This window comes from Cupressus sempervirens, chromosome 7, assembly GCF_028749045.1.
Source record: "Cupressus sempervirens isolate cs-2001-9-10 chromosome 7, ASM2874904v1, whole genome shotgun sequence".
NCBI classification, from domain to species: domain Eukaryota; kingdom Viridiplantae; phylum Streptophyta; class Pinopsida; order Cupressales; family Cupressaceae; genus Cupressus; species Cupressus sempervirens.
Genome location: NC_143124.1, coordinates 480,973,765 through 481,000,049, shown reverse-complemented (window position 1 = coordinate 481,000,049; position 26,285 = coordinate 480,973,765). Strand labels below are relative to the sequence as shown.

Below are 26,285 nucleotides of genomic sequence, written 5' to 3'. Positions count from 1 at the left end.
GTTAGTAGATTGATAATCAAAGAAAGATTTTAAAATAAAATATTATTAATGATATTTAATTAGATATAAGTCACTAGCTACAGTAAAGTTCCTTTAAATTTAATTGAAAAGTGATGCAGCTACTCCCATGTCTCCATAAGTGTACTACACTCTAAAACGATAATTTAAACATCTTCAAAATAAAAATCTGCTAAATGACCTAAAATTCTTGAACGTGCAATTTTACCATGGGAGCCATGTCCATAAGAGAACAAAATACAAAGAAATTCATTAACACATGGGACATGTTCCAATAAATAAATTCACGAAAAATGAACGGAAAAAAAAACGTAAAAGTGAAAACCTGCTGCATGACACAATTCTTGAGCATTAAAATTTAATGGCATGGAGCCAAATGTTGCACAAACCTCTTTATTTATTTTTACGTAGGGTTTAGAAAAACATGAAATATGTTCAATCCAATAAATTCCAAAAAAGAAGGAAAGAACAAACCTCTATTTTTATCCTGCTAGTTTATCAATCCTTGTAAATCAAGTTTTCAGAAGTAAAGGCTTTGAGGAAGCTTTTAATAAATTTAGCATGTGACATTAGGGGAAAATGGTATCATTTTTCTCCCTCAAGTCTGTTTTTTGCCACTATGATTAATACAAATAAGTGTCAAGATCTTGAGCCAAAGCAATTGAACTAATACTAAAACATTCACCATGTTCATCATAAATAAAAATGGCAGATGTCACAGCGAACTTGTTAGCCTGATATTGGTAGTTTTGATTCAATTGATCAAACTTTCTTGAAAGTTTCGAGATCGCATATAAATTCCTGAAGTTCAGGTGAACATAACCAAGAAAGAAAACAACATACATGGTCAAAGCAACATATTTTACCAAGCTATGGTTATAATCTCACGTTTAGTGAAACCTGGCAAAATCTTAAAGCTCAGTAATGCGCTAATGGTTTATAATCTCACGTTTAGTGAAACCTGGTAAAATCTTCAAGCTCTGTAATGTGCTAATGGTTGCTATACATGCAACATACTAAATGCTCCCTTGCAACTCTTGCGATCCCCTCCCATTGTTTTGTGTTGCATGATTCCATTTGAGCAATATGAATGAAGATTTGGTGATGTTACATGACTACTCTCACCCAACTTTGTCATTGATATCTTTTTCCTTCTTCCTAGACATCGCAAAGAAAGAAGGAGAACAAGCACACTTGAAAAGCATAGTAGAGCAAGGAATTCTATGCTACATTTAGGAAGAATGTATTGCAGCTGAAAGGAAAGAGAAATGATTCACTTCCAGCAATAGGTGTATTGATTTACTTCACAAGTGAGGCCTCTGATTCAAGTCTAGAATAGCACGCCAAACATATGCTATGTAGGAGAACATGCTGACTTGTTTCCTGCTCTAGTAGGGCTAAGCTATGGGAGTATAGCTTGGTCGATATAGCTAGTGAGACAAGATGCACGGTTTGGCATTTTTTCAAAATAGAACCATTGGAGTATTCTAGATTTATCTCTTCAGAGTTTTAACTTAAGAAGTTCAAAGTGACACTTAACAGTATTGTAAAGATTGCATTTGAAAATAAGAGTAACACTAGAACTGGAGTCTCAGTTTTAAAATACATGTTGTATTCATTCTTGGGTGAAAGAAATGAAGAATTAAATCAGGGCAATCAAAACCATCATATTTGACTACAAAACAAGGAAAAACTATATCGGCCAACTACAGCAAATGAGTTTCTTTCCATTGACCAGTTCCGCAATAGCATGTAGTCATACCTAAAGTGCTTTCTATAGATAGGAGCACTTTTAAAGGTACAATAAGTTTTAAACTTCCTTTATGCTTGTCGAATTTCCAAATATTTGACCGAATCCAACTAATCTGTGACAGGTATGATTTTGATAGAATGGCCAGAGTTACACTACCCCTTCCCATTCAGAACGTATGGTAGTTCAACTGTTTTTCAGATGTTTGACTTAGTATTTCATCAAATGAAGAGATCACATACATGTCTAGACCTATGACCCTATGCCATTGCCAAGTTGCCAACGAGAGAAAACATTGGACGTCACCCAAGGTAGACATGCCAACAACAATTTTCCATATTTATGTTGATATATGAGAAAAATGCGTATGTTTTGGCAAAAAATGCAGGAAAAATCAATATAGGAATAAAACCATTCGTATACAATCTGTACCGTTCGCTTGAAGTAGTGTTTCTGGCAAATAAATGGCACAAAAATTACAGAAGTTCAACAAAAACAATGAACACAATGTGTTCACCGAAAAAATCAATTGAGAACACAACAATGAACAGAAATTTATAACACGTAGCTACAACATACCATTAACCTTTTGAGATTAAGATTTTGCCCACATCACCTCAGGTGATTGGAAAAAGGAGTATAAGCAGTGGCAGCAGCGACCACTGCAAGCAACATATTATAAATGAGCATGAGTGCGAAGGGCATTTTTGGCATTTTTTATAAGTTTCTTATCAGCTGGGCAGTTCCTCTTGACCCTGTAAGAAACTTCTATCTTTCAATCTCCAATCAATCTTTTATCCCACCACCTACTGCTAAGAATCCCATATAGCCAATACATGAAACCTTTTGTTGAGATTAAGATTTTGCCCACATCACCTCAGGTGATTGGAAAAAGGAGTATAAGCAGTGGCAGCAGCGACCACTGCAAGCAAAATATTGTAAATGAGCATGATTGCGAAGGGCATTTTTGGCATTTTTAATAAGTTTCTTATCAGCTGGGCAGTTCCTCTTGACCCGGTAAGAAACTTCTATCTCTCAATCCCCAATCAATCTTTTATCCCACCACCTACTGCTAAGAATCCCATATAGCCAATACATGAAAGAGATCTGTAACATAGAGGCAGAAGGCAATGCAAAAAAATAAACCTATAACATATAGGTGTATTCCAATGCAAGGGAGAGACCTTTTCAATATAAATGGCCAAAGTTGTTTTGAGAATGGGCCAAGGCAGGTAAGCAGATGGAAAGCTAGAAATGGATGGGAGAGTATGTTGTAATCAATCATGAATCACAGTTAAAATTGGTAGACAAAAATCAATAAGACATTTAGAAATGGATGGGAGAGTATGTTGTAATCAATCATGAATCACAGTTAAAATTGGTAGACAAAAATCAATAAGATTGCAGAGAAACAATCTGTAAATGCCAGCTATGAGTTCCATACCACACGATTAGAAAGGCCAGCTGAGGAGTATAATGCCCTAACAAAAATGAAGTTTTGGTCATCTCAAGAATGTCAAAATTGGTTCTTTAGAGATACTGCGATTATGAAAATACACCTGCATAGCTCTTGCCCATGCGAAAAAATCTCGTCTTCTATTCTGGAAATTTCTCACCCATTTCATACGAAACGACAAGGTTTTGATCACTGTTTCAGAGTCGCAGGGGAGTCAAGCTCGTGACCACTCAATCATCAGAATGGTTATTGAAACGTAAGTGAAGAATCATACATGCACACTTTTTCATTGTCATATGAAGATGCTGATGAAGAGTTGGAGTAAGACCACCCCACTCCAATGGGCAAATCCGCAAATAGAAGGTTTACAACTGTTCAAATTATTATTTTCATGCAAGATATAATTTAACTAATAAAGAAAAAACACTACAATGTTGGGTTAGGTCAAATAGAGGAAAATACTTAAAAAGCAACCCAGTATTTTGGAAAATGGAAGCAGTCCCTTGCTCCATGAATGAGAATTGGTTGCAAGTCCACCACTTGGATAAAATGGTCCCGGTTCAGTAAAAGCTACTCCCCCTATTGAAGCTACTCCCCCTATTGAAGGACAACCAAGAATTGAATCGATTTTTAACCAAAACAAAAAATTGAGATTTTAAAACCTTGTTAGACACCCAGCCCCAAAACTCAGAGGATTGGCCGCTTAAATAAGTGTGCTGGTCTGGGTAAAGTCTGCAATTTTCTTCCAGCTCCCTCTCGAATTCTGTGATTCTAATCTTCTCTGAGTGCGAGGGCAGTGCACGTAGTAAGAGTTCTACGGTTTTACCATCGCTTTAACCTGGACATTAAATAAACTGAAGCAAATCCATTAACAGTAGGAGGTTAAGACCGTGTCTTTGCTAGCCCAAAAACTGCAAGCACTGCTAAAGCATCATCTAGATTTTTCATATCCCCCTTTCCTGACACTGCTGTCTACCGGACAACATATATGCACCATTATTCAATGCAGTATAAAAGACTTACACTATTTAACACTTGGGAGGGGTGCATATATGTTGCCCCGTATCCACTGGCTTTCCTGACTTCTCTAAAAGCATCGTACTTATTGTGTACCAACTGCTGCAAAGCATACCAACTAGTACAAATGCTGTAATTGCAACAACCATAAGAGTTATGTGTGGTCCTTTTCTCTTGACACTATCAATCAAATATAATCATTGAAATCTAAACCAAACAATCAAATCTTTTCTATAGCATAAATCATCGAGTGCCAATGCAGCTACCATCCAAAAGCCACTTAGTACAACTCAGTAACACAATGACTCAATTGTGTTAGAAGTACAATCCGATATGCACTAAATTTATTCAAATCCACACTGCTAAAGTTCAGCTAGAAATGACTTAAGTCAATTGATAGAGAACTATTTAATGATCATCTAATTCCAAAAGAACACAAACTGCTAATGAAAATGAGAGAATTGCACAAAAAACCATTTATCTAAGCCATATTGCAATCCAACAATCTAAAAAGTTCGAAGCAATACAATCAAAGAAATACCAAGGACCAAAGAGCATCCAAACTCCATCCAATTAAGTCATATTGTAACTTCATTTATGGCCTTCTACTAATGGATAGCAACCGGGGAGAAAATCCAAATTATGAGAAGTTCACCAAGAACCGAGAATTCTTAGAAAATTAAAAACAAGATCCAACCAATGGAAATGCGCATAATTCTGAGGGCCTACACCCTTCAAATGTCACTCCTTTTTGGGAGGAGGGAAAAAGACAGCATCCTGGGTTCGTTTAGAGCGGAACAGAGCCTCAAACTTTTCATCAACATTGAAGGTGGCTGCAAAAGTCTCCTTTGATAGGGCCTTCAACACACCAGTCTTACCTGCATGATTTGTAAACACGGGACTATACCCACAAAGACATTTGTTGTTAGAAGAAGAAAATTTACTGAGAATAAAATCAAATTGGCTAAACAAGAAGAAACCTACTTAGGTTTAGTGATGATGGAGAACCATTGCATCCCTTCATCTCCTGCAATCTTAGAAACCACATAAAATCTAGGAACAATGAACAGGTAACCAGGCTGTAAATCAAACTCCAGTGCCCTCTTTCCATCTACACCCACAACCTCAACCCTTCCACTGCCTTTAGTTATATATGTCACTTGGAATGCTGAATCTGATGAATACCCAGGTGAACACATAGCTTCCTGAAAATATTGTATAAATTTCAACATAAGCCAATCAGATCACCATATTGCTAGCACAAGTCAAACACTCAGGAAACATAAACAGACTGTGAGAGACTAGATTTCCAAAGTTCATTATCAATTCCTGCTTTACTTCTGGATTGTGCTGTGTAGGATATTGATTGTGGTGCAGGAGTACCTGGCACAAAGGCATATCAGGAGTTTCCAGGAGGATGAAAGACGTGTCATGAGTAATTTCATTGATATTTGAATCTTTAAGATCATTTGAATATGTTAAATCATATTGAGTCATTATGCAAAGCCATGTAATTCAATTGTAAAAAAGTTGTGAAGTTGTGCAACTAAGGTTCTGAATTCGTCAAATCATGCAAATAAGCCCATGGAAGGGTGAGAAGGTCGTAAATGGTCATTTATAATCCGTTTTTATGTGTTAGGAGGGTTCATGCAAAGTCTAGAAGTCAAAATGTGTTAAAATGCAAAATATGTCAACAAGTTGCACAAACCTTGTATAAGGGAGGTGTTCGGTGGTAATGATAGTTGGAGCAGTTAGAAACTGTCAAATGCATTATAAAATGATTGTAATGGTCAAATCTAGGCGGTTAGACAGGTTGGAAGAAGTTTCATGGTACTAAATCTCATACGCCTCTGACTGTCATACAGATCTGTGGGTTTGGGCTAACAGTCATGGAGTTTAAGTTTTGAACGTAAACCCTTCATGTAATGTTTGAGGAAGGACTGAGAAAGTGGAATACTCCATATAATATATTCTCTATGTATTTTTAATGAGGAATCAATGAAGAAGGTTGGAACTTTTGTTCAACATTGACTGTTTTTCAAGACAGACAAGTAATTCTACTGTTCTTATGCATTCTTCTTATATGCAGTTGATTGAATGATGGCCAAAAATCATTGTAAGCTGTAGAGGAATGACTCTACTACAAGAAAAAAATGATTTAGGAAACTTCCATGGATTCTAAGTCGAGAATAAATGACTTCTCCTAAAATCTGTTTAAAACCCTCACTAACAGAACAACCTGTAAGGGTTTGTTCATAGCTTGAGTTTTAACCGTTGAAAATTCATAATCTTCTGGAAGTTAGAACCAGATTCAAAGGGCGTTAATTTGTATTTGATTTATGTTTATTGGTTTTTCATTTTGTGAGAAAATTGATGCTCTATCGGGCTGCAGCAGTGGATTTTCTGTGTTTAACAGTAAAGACAGAGGTTTTGTTTCTCATTAGCATCTGTATGAGGTGTGGATTGAATCTAAGGATCAAATAAGATCAACGAAGCATATGGAACTCCGAGTTTCATGAAAGATTGAAGTTCTTTGCAAATGTTTTGATGTATGTGGTCTAATTGTCACGTAGAAGACAGTCACAGTAATACCAAGTCTGATTCATTTAATAAAAGGTTGATTCAATGCCAACAATAGAACTATGAAGGATGTAATAAACTTTGATAAGGATATGAGTTGGTAGGTAACATTGTCATGTGTGTTTGGTTTGGTCTTCTATGGTTATAAATATTGAAGCAATCCATGGACAGCAAACAAGAGTTTGCATTTGTTTGTGTTTTACCCTATGGACAAAAGCTGTTGTGGACGATAGAAGGATAGGGTAAATGGGAGAATCCATCAGGACTGACAATGTTCCTTGAATGGATGAATCGGTTTCACTACTGAGAAAACTCGTCAAGATTTTGTTAACTATTGCTCAATACAAGTTGGAATTTGTCATTATGATGAATGTTGCAGTTTCTTGAGGGATGGATGGATGGAGCAAGTGGACACTTTGAGTTTGGTATGGTGAACTACATGCAAGGTAATGGATAATGATTGGTATTGTAGACAAATAGGCCTTGAGGCCTAAACCCTGTGATAAAGATCAAAATGTAGACATGACCTTGAAACATGGGATCAGTATAATCCTTTGTTGTTAATGGGTTTTCCATGATGCTCTGCATCAGATTGCACCAGCGTTTTGAATTGCACTCAGTGATCCATCAGACACACAGTGTGATCCGAAACATTGATGCAATAAAAAACTTGCACATTATAATCCAGAAGCGAAGAGGCAAAATAATAACTATTTTAGTGAGAAACATTATATGATTAAAATAGAAGGTTACCTTATCAATTTTGACAAGGTCTCCTCCCAATTCTATTTCCTTCAAGAGTGGCAAATTATTAGGAGTGAGCACCACTACACGGCCTCCGTCTTCAATGTCTATGTCCGGTGTGGCTTCCTCACAATTGAATACCAATCTCAGCTTGTCTCCTTCTTCGGTTTCAGGGGTGGGCATTCTTGTTCCTTCCGCTAATTTAACAATTCCACTTCCAGATTGGCTACTCAGAATATGGTCGAGCTCATTTTCCTTCAGATCCCATGCTCTGCACATAAATCTTTTGCTAAATCCGTGGTACAGCGCATTTGAGGCACCAACAAGGTAAAAATCCTGCAAAGATACATAAAGAGGGATCAACGAGGAAAACCAACAAGGTAATAATCCTGCAAAGATACATAGAGAGGGATCAACAAGGTAAAAATCCTGCAAAGATACATAAAGAGGGATCAACAAGGAAAAACTAGAACGGAATGGAATGATTTTTACTTATGGTTTAAGGACACATACAGTGAACTCCCCTGATCTGTGGCCTTTTGATGTATCCCCCAGGAAGAGGACCTCCAGCTCCTCTGAGGGGTTGTCATTGAACCACCAGCTCACTGCTCCCATGGGGAGTGCAATAGCATCTCCTGTCTTAACCTTCAGTACCCGCTCTGGCTCCTCTGCCAAAACTATGCCAAAAAGTCCCGATCCTGCATAAAATAACCAGGGAGGTAACAGTGGAGTGAGACTATCCCATGTACATTACCTCGAAATGCCTTTTAACGGAAAAGGAACAGACATGATCGTATATAGGCTAGGCTCTAAAGGGCTGTTGCATGTCAAAGGCTCCATGCATTATTTGGAAATGGTCTCAGAAAAAACTAGAAGATGTAACAAAAGCAGCCCTCTATGCATCGCGGCCTTATATGCGATTAATATTTACTGCTTCGTTTCTCAACTTTTCAATATATATTTTACACCCTCATTAACGAGCTTATAAATGACATAATTGATATGTCTTTGCTGAACCAAAAAGAGATGATTGGAAACTGGATACATACCTCCAAGCACATAGCAGACCTTAGAAGAGTCAGAGTACATTGGCAAGGAAAAGCCAAGATGGTTGAGAATGAGTTTGGCTGCTCCAATTCTTCCTTCAGACAGCATATTCACATCTGAACTCAACCATACTTGATAACGCCCACCCTCCGTACTAATTATCTCCTTCGGCAAGGCTGGGGTCAAATTTCTCTTGGGTACAGCTTCCATTGTTTATTTAACAATATGACCTTAATTCACACTGATTCCTGTAGATTAGACTGTTTTTAAACACCAACAGCTCTATGCCAGACATTCTATAATTTGGCTTAAGATCAAAATCTATAACAGAATACTTTGCCCAAAATCTACTATTTATCCCTAAAGCAAATCTTTCATTACTTCTAAGTTATTGCAGAAATGGGTCATGACAAATTAAAAATCCATACCTTGTACTGGCGAAGACAATGGCGCAAGAATAATGAGGATGATGAGGGTGGAACCCTTTATATAGTACTCCGTATTTTGTATAAGGATATGCATAGATCGACGAGATTTTCCTGGATCGACGAGCCATGCAATTTTGATACTATCCGATGTAAGGGAAAAACGCTTGTCGACAGCCTGTTCACTAGGGCCACGTCAGGCATGCGATTCTCATGCAACAAAATTCACGCGAAGAATCGAAGTCTGTCCTTAAAAAAAGCAACTTAAGCTTGCATGTGTGTCTATAGTGATAATCATGCATCAGCTTGCCTTTATCTGTTCCATTCTCCATAATATCTCCATTCGTGTGAATCGCTAGATCCTCAAAACTTGCTTTAAATACCTCCACATGCACTAAATTTGGGTAGTGGCTACGGTGCAATTTATATGATTTGAGACATATATGCTCGAAAAATGTTGCATCTTCTTTTGAATCACTGATTTTGAGTGTGTGCATTTCCAGATCTTCCTCTTAGGTCTCCATGCCGCTGCAAACTTTTGTGTGTGGAGCTAATGGTCCTATAGTCATTATATTTTATTCTTAATTTTTAATCAATCGTAAATATAATGTTTGAATTAAATTATTTATCATAAAGTTCAAAATTAAAATTTAAAGAAGAAAAATGGGAAGAAAAATAAGTAGGAAATCAATTTGTGGTGCTATGTCTGATTTTGTACTATTTTTTCTCAATAAGCCTTATTTCAACCCCCTTGTTTTTGTCAAGTTTATTTTTCATTTTCAAGCCACTCCACGAAAATGGGAAAATATTATAATTTATCATTTTTCGTTAATAAAAAATTTGCATGGGAACACTCAAACTTAAAATTCAGTAGAATTGGCCTTTAAGTAGTCATAACAGGACATGGGGTTATCTTCATATAATCCTCATCTATATTAATTGCCAACATTAGTCATACGGAATTCAAACTACATAGTGACAAGTGATTTTAAAGTTTACAATTCTTACTAGATTTATAGGGAGGCACTCTTGATCTCCCGTCACTAGATCCCACTTCAGTTGGTTTCATATAACATATAAACAGAAATAGCAAAACAAAAATTAGAGAGAGAACTCGAACATCCAAAGTAATATTGTTGGTAGTGTAAAAATGTATAATGCAAAAAGGTTTTTAGTTATCTTGAATCAAGAGTACATCTATATTAATCCTTGCCTTCTAAAGGCAGGCATTAATGTTTTGAGGTTTTATTTTTGAAATTGTGAACACTTAAACATTTTCACGAAATTATGGTCCATTCATTATTGTCTATTAAAAAGAATTTTTGGCTTCAAAATTTTGGTTTTCTCATTGGCAGAGGTTTTTTTTTAATGAATAGTCCTTTCTCTATTAATTAATTATTGAAGTTACATATTCCTAAAAAAGGTCCAGGGATACAAGATCAACCTATGAAAGTACACACGACAACAAGGTTAGATTACTTATAAACTATTCATTAAAAAAAATAGTATTCTTAGGCTGCAAGAGTAGTGCCAACCAAGGGAGGAGGATATTGACGATCATCAAAACTCCATACAACAACGGGGTTAACAGGTTGGTCAAGAAAAGACCACCCAAGCCTCTTGAGTTGGTTGACAAAGGTTAGGCAAGGAAAGGACCATTTGGAAGAAGTGGGCCACATAGAACCACCACCATGGATGGACCAACCAACAACAATAAGTAGGAGCCAGACCTAGGGACCATCCAAAGCCATGTCGCACTGGGGAGGTTAAGCTGTGATGCCAACCATTATTCTCACTGCCAAGAGAGCGATGGGGAGCCTTGAACCAAGGTGTATAAGAGCAGTGGGTGGAAGAACTATGACCCCTGTGGCAACCATGAGGTGGAGTGCAGTCAACATAACTAGAATTTGGCAACACTCTAACCTCCATACATGGGGCATTACCCTAATGATTGAGAAGCTCCTGCAGGTGGGCCACCTTATTAGTTTGTAACTATATCTACATTATTACATTATTACATATACAAGCTTTAGTACACATGGAAACATTTATATGAAGAAAGTTGTGAGTGAAAAAAAAAAAACATTCCTATCCTTCCAAAGAGTGAATAGAATCTTCATCCTAAAAGCATGCCAAATTTGGGTATACTTGAAGGGAATTTTGGGTGAATCTCCCAGCAAGATCATGTGCCAAGAAAATGACTTTAGTCTAAAAGGCTTGAAAAAATCATGAATCTAGAGCCAACATTGTTGGGCTTTGTGATAGAACCAAAAAAATGCAAAAAGGACCTAGGTTGCCCACAAAAGGTACAAAGAGGGTTAGAAACCACCAAACGCTTTAGCCAAAGACCTAGAGGCAATCCCAGGAACAAGAAACACCAAGAAAAGTGGGTAATCTTCATCTCAATGATGTCATTCCAAATAGTGTTAAACATGTATCGCTAGTTATGCTAAGAAGATTAGAGGTGCCACCTTTACTTGAGAGTATCAACCATAGGCAAGTGTGGCACCAGCTAGAGGTATCTCATCTTGGGCTTGTAATTAACAAGAGGAGTGCACATATACCACTTCTAGTTCTTCCACCATGGCTTGATTGGATGAATACCTAGCTTGTGGAGCATATGAGGATGCAAAGCAAAGATTGGTAGGTCAAAAGTATGATGATATGGATGAGTCATACGAAATTGGACATGCATGTCTTCCCATGTTCTGAGGCTCATGGTAACTCTAGAAAATAGATCTTTAGGTGTCTCGATGTCATGTTTGAAAAAATACATTGCACTAGTACCCTACACTTAAGCAAGTGGAACCCCTTGCACCACAAAAAGGGGAGACTAACAAATATTATCTTGGTTCATAGATGTACACTAGAAATGTGCACTATCCTAAACTCTTCTACTCAAGTGATCCCATGAGTTAGAATGCTTGAATCTCGGCTTAGAGCTCCCTATCCATGGAGTGCAAAGGTGCATAAACAAGTATGAAATGAGCTCTCAGCTGAGCCTTAGAGATGCAACCCTTGCTAGTAAAACATGCAATGGGAGGTTGTTAAGGCAAGATCAAGAATGCAAGTGTCCAAAAGAACTCTCAATCATGCAATGCAAGAATGAAACTAAAGTAGAATGATATGAACAATGCAACTAGAATAATCAAAGTGAGAGTGTTATTGAGCCAAGCTAGTTAAACTAGGCGATTTAAGCTATTACAAATTGAACTAAGCTACTTGCAATATGAGTCTAAGCTAATATGCAATATAAATGAGAGAATTTAGAAAACAAGTAGAAGTTCTCAACAAAGCTCCAATAGATCTATCAAGAAATCTTCAGCATAACAATACTCAGTAAATGTAGATCTTTTGAGAAGGGGAGAGCTCTTTGTTTTAAAGATAGACAAACGGTTGAGATCAAGATCAAGAAGTGGACAATCAAAGGTGGGGAATGCACTTGAATGATCCATGTGCACAAGCATCTCCACCAATCACAATTAATAGTTGGCTTTTGAGAGGGTTTGAAATGTGTGGAAGAGAATTAAAGTTTTATTTAAAATAAAAGATTCCTCTCATATAGGAAGTTGTGCATTCATGTGTAGACAAAAATGTCTTTTATTCTTATTTTAAAAATAAGAATAATGCTTTATGTATGCACATTGAGTGAGTTAGAAGAATGGGGTCATTTATTTAATTAAAAGGGGACATGTTCTTTTAATCAAATATGAACTTAGGATAATATAGCCAAACTATAGATTAAATAAAATAAAATAATTTTTTAGCAATTTGACCTAGGCAAATGATTAATTAATATAGCCAAAATACTAAGAAAGGGGACTAATAGTCTAGATGACCATTTTTAGGTGCCAAACTATATGTTAAATCAAATAAATTATTTTTTTAGCAATTTTTCCAAGGCAAATGATTAATTAATTTAGCCAAAATACTAAGAAAGGGGGTTAGTAGTCTAGATGACCATTTTTAGGTGCCAAAGTATAGGTTAAATCAAATAAATTAAATTGTTCAGCAAATTGACCTAGGCAAATGATTAGTTAATTTAGCCAAAATACTGAGAAAGGGGGCTAATAGTCTAGATGACCATTTTTAGGTGATTACATTTGTCCCTCTTTGACTAATGTGTGATCGATCTGGAACACATTACGTTAAAGAATATAGAAGCCAAGTAGGAAACAAATAGATAGATATCTGATTTTGAAGAACAAAATACTGAAGGAGATAACAAGTCTTAAATGTATTACCTAATTGAAATAGTAGTGAACACTAGGGTAGAGATGATATCAGAACTCAAGAAGAGTATTAACACCAAGCAAAGTAGATAGATCAAGAGAAAATGAAAAGGTCAAACATATGCTCCTGAGAAATAGATAGTTGTAGCAATTGATGATAGAGTATTTCTGCCCCCTCAGGACCGAAATCAAAATGAGGTAAAGGGAATGCAAAAATGAGAAAGATATGAGAAAATCAAGATATAGTAGAGTCCATGATGATAAATAGGAGATTACAACCAAAGAGTGACCATAAGGAAGTGATAGGATGCCCCAGTTTGACTAGAGTTGGCCAAGAAAGATAAAATATTAGAGTTGGGTCAAATCAAGTAGAAAGATGATTTATAAGTGAAAGATGTGAATTAAAGTAGGTACGAAGTGTAGAAATGGTGAAGACATGGAGAAATAAAGATGCCCCAGCAAAGATTAGATCTCAAAAGGTCAGCTAACTGCATAGAAGAAGGTAGAATTTTGAAATGTAGTTTTGACTATCAAGATGAACTTGGATTTTGATTTTGATCCTGAAAATGCATCCAAGATGTTGAAATTAGCCATGGGTGCAATTTTTTGCAAAATTTCAAGGGGTTTGAAAAATGAGTCAAAATGAGGTCAGAGGACTATATAAGGGGTCCAAGGGTCATTTTCAATTAATTTGTCTTTTGTGATTCTAGAGAGATTTTGAGTGATTCGGAGAAAGATCATGATGCTAGCTAGTCTTTTGACCGATAGACATTGTGTCAAGCGTAGCCAATTGTACAATCAACCACCCGACTATGAGGCCCTGATGAGTCTTTATTTTTTTTGACTTTTTAAGTCTATAAACATGTTTTAAATGTGTTTTTAGATGTTTTGACACAAATATTGTGTGATACTTTAAAAGTATCACATGGGTATTTTAAGAAGTATTGCATAGTACTTCTATCAGACACAGTGTAACACATGGCTTTAGAAAACTCTATTGCATCATATATGCCCAAATATCATATGACATTGTGCAAAATATCACATGACTAAAAAGTATCACTCGAGTAGTATAAAATGCATCATACGATAGTTGTTCAGTCACACAGTCTATTTTTGAGCTTTCTAGCTTAAACTCTACATGTATGAGCAACGTTTTCTGTCATTTTGCTTGATCAATGATGTTTTTGAGTTGATGCTGATGTTTTTTATGTTTGTTTGACCCGATTTTGTAAATTATTTTTCTCAGCCTTCTCATCAAATCTTGTAAGGTAGTGGGGTTGTGCATCCTCCATCATCTAGGTAATGATGAGAAGGTCACCATATCGACTATGGGTTTGAGATGATTAATAGGCATGCCCCATATATGGGAAAACCATGGGTTATTGACTACTTAGCCGAGCGATGGCATAACAAGCACAAGACCTTTCATTTTCCTACTGGCGAGGCCACCATCACATTGGAGGATGTATATCGCATCCTTCAAGTATCTTGCTATAGAGATCTTGTGAATATTTATGTTTGGTCACTCGTTTGTTTTTAAGTTTCTGATATCCATGTGAGGTATACTGATGTGAGGTTTTGCATGTCACAGGTTTACTATGATCACTAGAAATGTACAATAGAAATGTCCACTACCCTAAACCCTTCTACTCAAGTGATTCCATGAGTTGGAATACTTGAATGTTAGCTTATAGCTCCCTATCCATGGAGTGCAAAGGTGCATAAACAAGTATGAAATGAGATCTTAGCTGAGCCTTAGAGATGTAGTCATTGCTAGTAAACCATGCAATGGGAGGTTCTTCAGGAAAGAGAAAAAATGTAAGTGTCCAAAAGAACTCTCAATAATGCAATGCAAGAATGAAACTAAGCTAGAATGATATGAACAATGCAACTAGAATAATCAAAATGAGAGTGTTAATATGTCAATCTAGTCAAACTAGCTGATTTAAGCTATTAAAAATTGAACTAAGCTATTTGCAATATAAATCTAAGCTAATATGAAATGTAAATGGGAGAATTTATATAAGAAGTAGAAGTGCTCCACAAAGCTCCAATAGATATATCAAGAAACCTACAACATAACAATACTCAAGAAATGTAGATCTTTTGAGAAGGGGAGAGCTCTCTCTTTTGAGTATAAACGAAAGGTTGAGATCAAGATCAAAAAGTGGACAATCAAGGGTGGGGAATGCATCTTGAGTGATCCATGTGCACAAGCATCTCCACCAATCACAATCAATAGTTTCCTTTTGAGAGGGTTTGAAATGTGTGGAGGAGAATTAAAGTTTTTTTTTTAAAGATTCCTCTCATATAGAAAGTTGTGCATTCATGTGTAGACAAAAATGTCTTTTATTTTATTTTGAAAATAGGAATTGTTTTTTATGTATGCACATTGAGTGGGTTAGACAAATGAGGTCTTTTATTTAATTAAAAGGGGACATGTTCTTTTAAACTTAGGATAATATAGCCAAACTATAGGTTAAATCAAATAAGTTGATTTTTTTTTAGCAATTTGGCCTAGGAAAATGATTAATTAATTTAGCTAAAATGCTAAGAAAGGGGGATAATAGTCTAAATGACCATTTTTCAGTGATTAAAATTGATAGCCCATCCTTGAAACCATCACCAACCCAACAAATCCACGACTTGATGGCTTCCTAGGCTCACTAGATGGCATTGGTCCAGGCATGATGAGAAGGGTTTGAAAACCAATCCCCTTCAAAGTAGGTCTATTAACTTCTAATCTAGAAGAAATGCAATACCTTAGAAGAAATTTCCAGTCTTCATCACCAGTGAGAGCACAGATGATCCATTTGGCACATAATGTGATACCATTCTTTTAAGTGGAAATAAGATCAAGGCTGCTAGACTCCTTAGGAAGACAACAATACTCCTAAGTGACTTTGTAAATTCCATGGTGATATAACCTAGAAGTCTAAACCAAATCCCTAAGGAGCTTCTCAAGCTTCAAATAAGAGGCCTTGGAAGGAATGCAATAGGAATAATAATCCACATGGGTAGCAACCAGAACCTTAGAGAAAATTTGGAATTTTTTGACCAAATAAAGTGGCTTGATGATCCAATAATCAAACTTCTTCATAATCTTGGCAATAACAACATTCCAAAGATCCATAATCAAAACTTGGAATGCGAAGGGGATACCTAGAAAACAAAAGATCTCTTTGTGTTGAACCCATTTCCAATTGTACTATAAGAGCCATAGTGGTGCCCAAAGGAAGGATTTTCAATAGAACAAGGTTTTTGTACCATTTTATAGTTGACCCAGAATCTAGACAAAAAGAGTTAAGGCAATTTGAAACATTAGAAACATTTCCTTGTCCTCAATTAGAGTGAGGAAGAAGTCATTAGCAAAGTGCCCATTAACAAGTTGGGTAGGTGACTTAGGTAGGGAAATGCCTTTGAGATGGCTTGAAGAAATGACATTAGAAAGAATACACCCAAACCCTTTGGCAACAAGAACATACAAAGATGGATCAAGAGAACATCCCTAACAAATGGACCTAAAGAGACCAAAGGCCTTAGATTGTCTATCATTGATGGTGATGCAAGCATATGTTTCCTTGAAGAGCATTTGGACTGACTAGATAAACACTAGACCAAATCCAAAAGTATTAAGCATGGAAAGAATGGAAGGCCATTCAATATAGTCTTAAGCCTTAACAAAATTAATTTAGAGAAAAAGAGCTTGTTTCTTAGACTTGCGAGCCCATTCCATGCCTTTCCAAACCAAAATAATATTGCCAAGAATGTATTTGGATTTGATGAAATTAGTCTTCTCTAGGTGCATAATTAGAGGCAAAATATGGTGAATCTTGAGAGTTAGGGCCTTGGCTATAATTTTATAGGAGACATTCAACAAAGTGATTGACCTCTAGTTACAAATATCCTTAGGGTCTCCAACTTTAGGTATGAATTTAATGTTTCCCTTGTTGATAATGTTGCCTAATGATTTAGTGTAAAAAAATTCAATGTAAACTTTACGCAGGTCAGGCCCAATAGAATCCCACAAAGCCTTGTAAAATTCACACAAGAAACCATCACACCCATGATCATTTTTATTTGCCATGGAGAAGGTATCTTTTTTGAGGTCACTGATGGTGAAAATTTTCTCACAAAAATTATGTTGTTCAACCACAAGCTAGTTTGTAGTAACAACGGTGCATTCCTTCAAATCTTGATACCTATCAGTTGAATTTCCATGCACTCATGTGAACACCTTCTCACAATATCGGATAAAATATTGAAGAATGTCATGAAGCTCAGAGAAAATATGTTTGCCTTCCTCAATTATTTTTAATCCCCATAGAGGTATGGTGAGCTGTAAGAACCTGAAAAAACTCCTTAGAAGCTTGATCTCCAACTTCAAGCTAGTGGAGACAACACTTAATCTAGGTACCCATGGTGGCATAGTTTATAGCACTTTTATCTGATGATGGAGATTAGTAAGCTAAAGTTACAGGTTTGAATCAAGAGGATTCATGACCAAGGCCTCAGAAGCTACACACAAGTCCTTGATAGTATGGAAATTTGTGGGGAGAAATATTGTTGTATAGGAAATGACATCATTCCACCATTAAATCCACCTAGAGTGGTTGTGGAGGCAAGGATCCAAATTCCAAATACACAAAATATGAGCCATAGCGGGTTCATGAATAAGAAGTGATGTGTTGAGGAAAAAATGTGTCTTGGAAGGAAGTCGCTTAGTTGTTTATGAAGGGTTTTTTTTCATGGTGATATTTTTATTTTATTGCACAAAACATTTGAAAGAGAAATGAGATTGGAAGGTTGTGGCAAGTGGTGGCAAGGAATATTGACATGTTGTTATCGAGTTTCCTGTGTAGACTACTAGATGTGGCTTTCACATCGAGGGAGTCAACTTGTATTTCCTTATTAATACAAATAAAGGTGCCCTTACAGTGGATGAAACTCAATTTTTTCCTTCATCTTTATATTCTTAATCTCAATCTTGGTTTGGACTCAAAGGTATTATTGTTTAATATTCTATGTTTTTTCCAATTCATATAGCAATTTTGTTTGATGATGTCAGTTGAGGATTATCTACTATAATAATTTTCTTAAGGGCAAGATTCACCCAAGATCATAGAACTCGAACACAAGCACAATTGTAGACCAAAAAGGATATGATCAATATATTAGAGTATGTCCTCATACATTGCTTTGTATTGTATGTACAAAGACACTAGGAGTGCCTATATATAAAGGCCTCTCAGGAAGCACCTAGAATGTCTCTAGAAGGAGCTAGGAGATAAGATAAGCATGACAACTAAGCAAATGTCTTATCCATCATTCTATATGAGTGGATAAGAATGATGAGGTGTATCTCAAGTGGAGATGTTGGAGACACCATGTGCTTAATTAGTGTGCTAACTCTTGTGTTGTAGACACTAAGTGCATAAAAGAGGTGCGAACTCTTGTGTTATCAACATGACAACTCACAAGAGTACACATACTCCTAGGTGGCTAATAAATAAATAATAAAAATATGCATTAACCTAAGTAAACTTAAGTAAGTGTAAATAGTAAATAATTATTTATTCCAACACCCCCCCTTAAGTACAACTTAGGGGAATGCCCTTAACCTTACAAAAACTAGGATGAAATGCATGATGGGTCTCAACTACTAGGCCATGTTAGGTACCCATGTACATAATGATATGAAATCTCTCACAAAGTGGAGAAAGAGGGAAAACCTCGTGGGAAAAACCCTCCCCCAAAAATAGAGATGAAAAAAGATGCATGGATGAATGGAGTAATCAAGATCCCCCCATTAAGACATACAACAAGTAGATACAAGAGAGAACAGGGAGAAAGACAAAACCCCCTAAGAGGAAAAAGTCCCCCCTCAAAAAGGAGAAGAAGGAGATGAGGTAGTCCCCCCCCTAAAGGTAGTATGTCGATCAGTGAGAAATGCTCCAATGAAGAAGCTGATCCATGACTGTTGGATGATGTTCCTCCCCTTTGGAAGAAACAATGGAAAGGGTACAAATGAGATGCTTCCCCTATGTGTGGAAAGAATCTTGATGATGAACGATGTCTCTAAAACTTGTTCAAGTGTCCCTGTGTTGATGTTGATGGGGTCTCCCTTCAATAGTGGTAAGAAGAAGTGCATATCAAACAAGGAGTGATGCAAAACTTGTTTCAAGGAACCAACAGTCTTCTCAAATGACAAAGAGACCTCCGACAATTGCTGTACATAAGTATCCACAATCACATCAATTTGTAAAGATTGATCATGTAGAGAATGGACATGAGGGTCAGAGTGGGCCCTCGCAACAACTGTAGAAGGATCATCTTCACCAAAGAGAAGATGTAAATCATCAAGGATGTCTCCCAAATCTATGGTGTGTGACTCCACAAACAAACTTGCAATGTCTACCAAGAAGTCATCACCTGAGGCTAGAAGTGGAAGACAAAGTGTACCCTACTGTGCTGAAGTACATGAATCTGTCACTGCAGCAACAAATGAAAAATTCACCTCAAAAAAGAAGACAAATATCATCTAGGATGTCTCCCACATCTTTAATGTGAGACTCCATGAACAGGTCTACAATGGCGAGAAGGAAGTCATCACTTGAAGGTAGAGTAAGAAGACATAAAGGGTCCTACTACATAGAATCCGGAGCATCCATGGCTGGAACAAGATTAGTAGAAGCATCTGGAGGTGTGATCTTATTTGGAGTTGAAGGTACCACAACTGGAGTGATTGGATGTAGAATGTCCTCTAGAAATGGAGGAACACATGGATCTCCATATGCTTCCCAAAGAGCCATCCAAAGATCATGATGAAAACTTGTCATTCTTGCCATTCTAAGAGGAGCAAAAGATTCCTTACCCATATTGTGATACCACAAGCGATGAAGTTGCAAAAGATATGTCCAATTAAAATGTGGTGGCAATGAATAGAGACAAGGAAGCAATTTTTGATGGTCTCTTAGATGATCAAGTATCAAAGCACTCCATTTGTGATAGTTCCTTGTTGTCAGATGTGGTCTAACACCAAACTGACATGTGTGACAAGACTCCATGAGATTAATCAATGAACCCCCTAAAATGCAAAAGATCAACCCCCCCAATGTATGATTTAGGCATTTTATAGCCACTTGCCAATTTATGGCCTATTTTTGAAAGTAGTATTTCTATCCATGAAACCTATAATTTGATTGCATATCTAGAAAGTAGACAAAAAATTATGCACTTTCAAAAAAATGAAACTTGATTATGTGTCCAGATGAGCCCGTACTAATCATTTGAAGTGACAAAAATTAGGATTTTTGTGTTGCAAAAAAATTTAGGAACAAAGATGTCAAACTTCCTGCACCAATGTGTAGATCATGAAATTCTACCCCAAAACAAAAAAAAAAATTGTTTGCAAAAAGGAGTCTGTATGAGGGAGATATCACTGTTTGAAAATCGATGTTGTTGTTATTTTTCCTGAATCATTGTCGTGCCTCCAAAAATCAAATGACTCTATATTTCACCTCAGATGTCTGATGTCGGTGAAACAAAAGTCAATTTAAGGGTTTTTTGACCTTCTAATATGATGCAAATATCTGATTTGTACTAGCAAGCTTCAATTTTCACCTGTAAAAAATCTCTCCTATGGCCTGATGACCAAAATATTTTCAAAAAATAATGCAGATTTGAAAAAATAGCAGAGATGTAGATGAAAAAAATGTAGATATGAAAATTAAATGTATAGATCTGAAAAGATCATACCAAAATTGCAAATTGGGCCTTTGGGTGCTAGTTTGCAAAAAACTTTTACCTCACAACCAACTATGGCCTAGGGTAGGCAACTTTATAGTTGATTTTCATCGAATCAGCATTCTGGATGCAATGGCAAGGTCAAATGTAGCTCTAGACACTTCCAATGATTGCGATACTCCAAATTTGGGCCGTAGTGCTGAAGCAAGAAGATGGTCTCGAACAACTTTGTGACGAGAAATTCCCCAAGAGCTCTGATACCATGTAAGAATTTGCCTTAGGGTAAGATTCACCCAAGATTGTAGAATTCAAACATAAGCACAACTATAGACCAAAAAGGATATGGTCAATATATCAGAGTAGGTCCTCATATATTGCTATGTATTGTATGTACAAACATACTAGGAGTGCCTATATATAAAGGCCTCTCAGGAAGCACCTAGAATGTCTCTAGAAGGAGCTAGGAGATAAGATAAGCATGACAACTAAGAACACATCTTATCCATCATTCTAGATGAGTGGATAAGAATGATGAGTTGTATCTCAAGTGGAGATGTTGTAGACACCATGTGCTTAATTAGTGTGCTAATTCCTGTGTTGTAGACACCATGTGCATAAAAGAGGTGTGAACTTCCTGTGTTGTCAACATGACAACTCACAAAAGTATGCATACTCCTAGGTGGCTAATAAATAAATAATAAAAATATGCATTAACCTAAGTAAAATTAAGTAAGTGTAAATAGTAAATACTTATTTACACCAGCATCTACTACCTACATTTTGTTTATTTTACAAATCTTTGGTGGTATTAATGTTTTTAATTTATGACTCTGTTTGCTAATTTCTAACCCTTTGCACAAGAATTTTATTGATCCCTCTTGGTTTATGTGGCAGCTTATTCCTTTCCCTTTTAACATTGAAAACACATTATAGTTCTCCACATTCTCAATATGAAGAGGTCAAAATTTATGAGCATTCTTTACATTAAAGCCACTAAATAATTTGATTGTCTTTCTTTGCTTTGGTATTTGAATTCCTATGTGCCTAACTCGAGGCCTTTGTAATCTTCATAGATATCAAAAATTAGGTGTTTTTCCTTATTTATATGTCTTATCCATTCAAATGGTAACAATACAAGTCAAAGAAATTGAAATCTTCATAGATGTCAAAAATTAGTTGCTTCTCCTTATTTAGATGTCATGGCCACTCAAAGGGTAACAAGATAGGTCACAAGAATTGTAATCTTCATAAATGTCAAAAATTAATCGCTTCTCCTAATTCATGTCTTGGCCACTAAAAGTGTAATGGGATAGGTTACAAGAATCTATGTTAAACATAGTTCAAGAATGCTACCACAACGACTTCTAAATTTTGCCTTGAAAGGAGGAACTATTACTATTGTAGTTTTGCAAATGGTTGGGTTGAAAACACCTATCTTATTTAGTAGTACTCTGCCATTGACATCCTTCACTAGAATTTTAGGATCTACCTAATGATAGTAAATGTTTTTTTTAAATTGTTGGCATTTAGGGGGTAAAGTGCATTTCTATGTAATTTTGTTGGTTGATTTTACAATGTTGTTTATATTGGAAATATTTGGTTATTAGATGCCCCATATTTTATAGACTAGGGAGTGAAAATGTTGAATGTCTAAATAGATTATTTGCATTATTTATGGAAAGTACTTTCTATATGAAATTTTAGATTAGTACAATCAATTTTTTTTAATGATAAATTGATTTAGATGCATCAATTTTAGTAAATTTTATATCTCATTATTAGGTAAAGTTTATTTTCTAGCTTTAATAAAAAGTGGCTTGCTCACATAACCTGTTGCAATTTATTTTCCTTCTTTGACAAAATAAAGAATGACACCTCGTACAACAATATGTAAGAAAGCTTGCATTTCATATTTCTCATGCTACTTACTTATGTGGGTGTTTTTTTATTGCAACATACTTTTCTACTACAACATGGTTTAATGTGTTGATTAAGTAAAAACAGGTTTTGAAAGGGTCATAAACCTTTTACAAAGTAACAAACAAATAAGCAAAGAAAGCCCACGAGAAAATGTACATCAACACCATACAACTAGACAAGCTAGAACAAAAGAAAGCATGGTTTAATGTTGATTTAAGTTAGCACCTTAAATTATTTAGGCTTGGTCTCAGATATTGTAAACTTATTTAAGTGTAGTTAGAATCTTTTCAGGCACTCTTTATTACAAGAAATTTACCTTGATTTTTCAACTAGTATAAAGTTTAACATAGAGTTTAGCATTAATATTACACTCTTTGTGTTGTAACCATATATTAGTTCAATCTTCTTAATTTTTGTACCCCAATTTCCTCTTTTGATTTAATTTTCTAGAATACTCCATTAAGTGTAAAATTAGTTGGAAGTAGTTTAACACTTTTTTCTCCAATTAATTTAGTTTCTTTCTTTTTGTCTATATTTTTCTTATTTTACTTAGTTTTTAAAAATCCCTTAAAGGATGATGGGTGACCCTCCACTAGTTGTAATTCAATTCATTTCACCCTAGAATGGGAGGAAATTCAATTTAAATCAGTAGAGTAATGGGATATTGTGCTATCTTGATATAAGAAATAAATTTATACCTAAAAAGGACTTTAGCCTAATTGTTAATCCAAAACTCTAAAAAATTATAAATATTAGAGGTTGACGTAAAGAACAAAATAGATAAATTGGTGGTGTTGTGCACCTTTTCTTTTTACCCTTATTTGTTTGTGTTGCTTTATCATCTTGTCTCTCTCAATCTACATTTTGAAAAGCAACCTTATGACATTCTTTGTACAATCACCATCAACATTTATACTTCTTCACTTGATCTTTAGCCTAGATTAAAAACAAATGGTGATTGAGTTGCATATGCCTCTATTAATTGGTGTAAGGATGATTAGATTTCTTATCTTGAAAAAAAGAGGGAGTACTTTCAATGTTAGATTTTTTATATTCTATCAAAGCCCTTCATTCATCAAAGGATGTTGCCTACCTCCATCATTTCACCCTTTTATACTACCAATACTTTCCCACAATGTTAAGAGTTTTTGTTACAAAACATGGTTGTAATGAAAATAATGCCTTACCCAAAAATTATGATCCTCATCCCCTTGTCCCCCTATCCTAGAAGCTTAGAAAATATGATACTTTTATCCTTACTATTGGATCACCCTCAACCACTCTGCATTCATGTCATGTCTATCCATCTTTTGCATAACCTGATTCTCTACATAATTGTCTTGTTAAGAGTACTTGACACCTTCCAACTTACATTCCTCAAATGATTGTCATTAGGGATTGAAATATGTGTACTAGAACTTAATCAAATTTTCTTGATCCATTTCAAAGCCACTTTGGAATGTATTGTCTTAATGTGAATGAATGCCTTGTTACTTATGTGGGACTCAAATAAGAGTTTGACACTTTTATATTCTGAATTTAAATTGATCTTTATTTATTTTTGCATTTATACATAATTATTTTTTATGTACTTTAAATTTTCAAACAAGATAATGGTTTGGTTATGGTTGTTACATGTAATGTGGAAGGCTATTTTGCCACTATTGGGGTTTAAAATCTTGAATCGAATTTGATCCTTATTAATGACTTGTATAAGAAATATTTGTAGAAGTTGACAATCCAAGTTCATTAAGCCACAATCACTTCCATGCAAAGATAACCTATCACTGAGAAGAATGGAATAATAAAACAAGGGTTTGGGCTCTAAAAATATGAAAGATTATATATTAGATCAAACAAATTAATAAACAATACAATGATCAATCCTCATAAAGGAGATCTAATAACCTAAAATAGAAAATCCTATAAAACAATCATTTAATAATTAATATAATTATTAAATGATATTAATTCATAAAGTGATATCTTAAGAGTGAAGTAAAGGTAACTTAATGACCAAGTCAATATGACTTAATAATAGAGAAAATCGTACCCAATCACAACTGTATCTTTGTAAAGTGAAGAAATAGAGAAAACCTCATGGGAAAAACTCTACTCCAAGAAGAGATGGAGATAATGCTAAAATACTAATGAAAGACTACAAAAGACTCTAAACTAGAGAATTTCCTAAAAAATAGGAATGAAAGGATGATGATGAAGAATACCACCGAAGCATGAAGAAGCTACAAAATTCTGACAAAAGTAAGTACAAATCTAGAGAACCTTCATTGTAATAGAATGTGACCCATAAGAGAAGACTATAATTTGCATGAGTTCCCTCAAAAGACAAAACTCAAATAAAAATAAAAATAATGCCAAACAAACAAAATCAAAGATAAAAATTGCATAAAACATCAAATCTTGAAGAGATGATCAATCAAACATGGAATATGACCAAGTAGAAAAGACTACAATCTGCATGAGTGTCCTTAGATGACACTACTCGAAAAGGGAGACAAACAAAGGCATTCCACTAAAATCAAAGATACAAATGGCACAAATCACCAAAGTGTAAAGTTGATCAATGAACATGGAAGGATGCCTCCAAAATAGGAATAAAAAATATTTCCATATGGTAAATGATCCATGACATTGAAAGACATAGGCACTCAGCCACTAGATCTTTCTAGTACATAGGAACTATATCATCTTAAAATGGAAGAATTTCTATGTTAAGAGTGTTTATCTCTTTGAGTAAGTGTTTTGGGGTCATAGAAAATGCCTTGAATGGGTCTTTACATGGATCTGGTTGTTTTCCCCCTGTTCTAATACTCTCTCTCTATTTCTAGTCTATTTATGACAACTTTCTCTGTGAAACTGAGGACTTTGACTTTCTAGGTCAAGGATGACATTTTAGGTCAAGGTCAACCTTGACCCTCTAGCTCAAGGATGACCTTGACCCTGACCTAAGGTAGGGTTGACCTCATCCCCACCCTAGGTCCATTTTTCAATTTTTGGGAGTTTTGGGACATTGGGCTTCGAAAAGTTTCTTTTTCTTGCTTTCGATTTGGTTATTTCAGGTTTTGAAATGGTAGAATCTTAGATTACATTTAATCTAGGTATATTCTTAAGGATTGAGGTTAAATGGGATTTAATTCTCCCATGTCAGCCTTCTTTAGGAGTTAGATTGGTGTTGAAGATCTAATGCCATTGATTTGAGACGTCCTACATACATTTCTACATTCATTTGGAGCATTTGTAATTGTGGATTCAAGGATTTAGATCATCCAAAAGGATTTCAATATAAGCAACGTGAATAGTCCCATTTACTTTGTTTATATACATTA

General features: G+C 35.5%; 1 protein-coding gene across 1 annotated transcript; it reads right to left on the bottom strand.

The window, feature by feature from the left end:
- Nucleotides 1-4,702: 4,702 nt before the first annotated feature.
- LOC149547637 (11S globulin seed storage protein 2-like) lies at nt 4,703-9,600 on the bottom strand. The gene is made up of 6 exons (XM_089791739.1): nt 9,041-9,600; nt 8,615-8,860; nt 8,079-8,263; nt 7,575-7,901; nt 5,226-5,446; nt 4,703-5,142 (listed from the first exon to the last, which is right to left on the bottom strand). Exons 2-6 carry the CDS (start codon nt 8,820-8,822, stop codon nt 4,983-4,985), a joined length of 1,101 nt encoding a protein of 366 aa, XP_089647865.1. The 5' UTR covers nt 8,823-8,860; nt 9,041-9,600; the 3' UTR covers nt 4,703-4,982.
- Nucleotides 9,601-26,285: the final 16,685 nt, after the last annotated feature.

What these genes read in the sequence shown, in the direction of transcription:
- LOC149547637 (XM_089791739.1), bottom strand. Translation starts at nt 8,822, where the DNA reads ATGGAAGCTGTACCCAAGAGAAATTTGACCCCAGCCTTGCCGAAGGAG. An exon ending in GGTCTGCTATGTGCTTGGAG is followed by an intron (nt 8,264 to 8,614) that starts GTATGTATCCAG and finishes TATTTTATGCAG; the next exon opens with GATCGGGACTTTTTGGCATA. An exon ending in ACAGATCAGGGGAGTTCACT is followed by an intron (nt 7,902 to 8,078) that starts GTATGTGTCCTT and finishes GTATCTTTGCAG; the next exon opens with GATTTTTACCTTGTTGGTGC.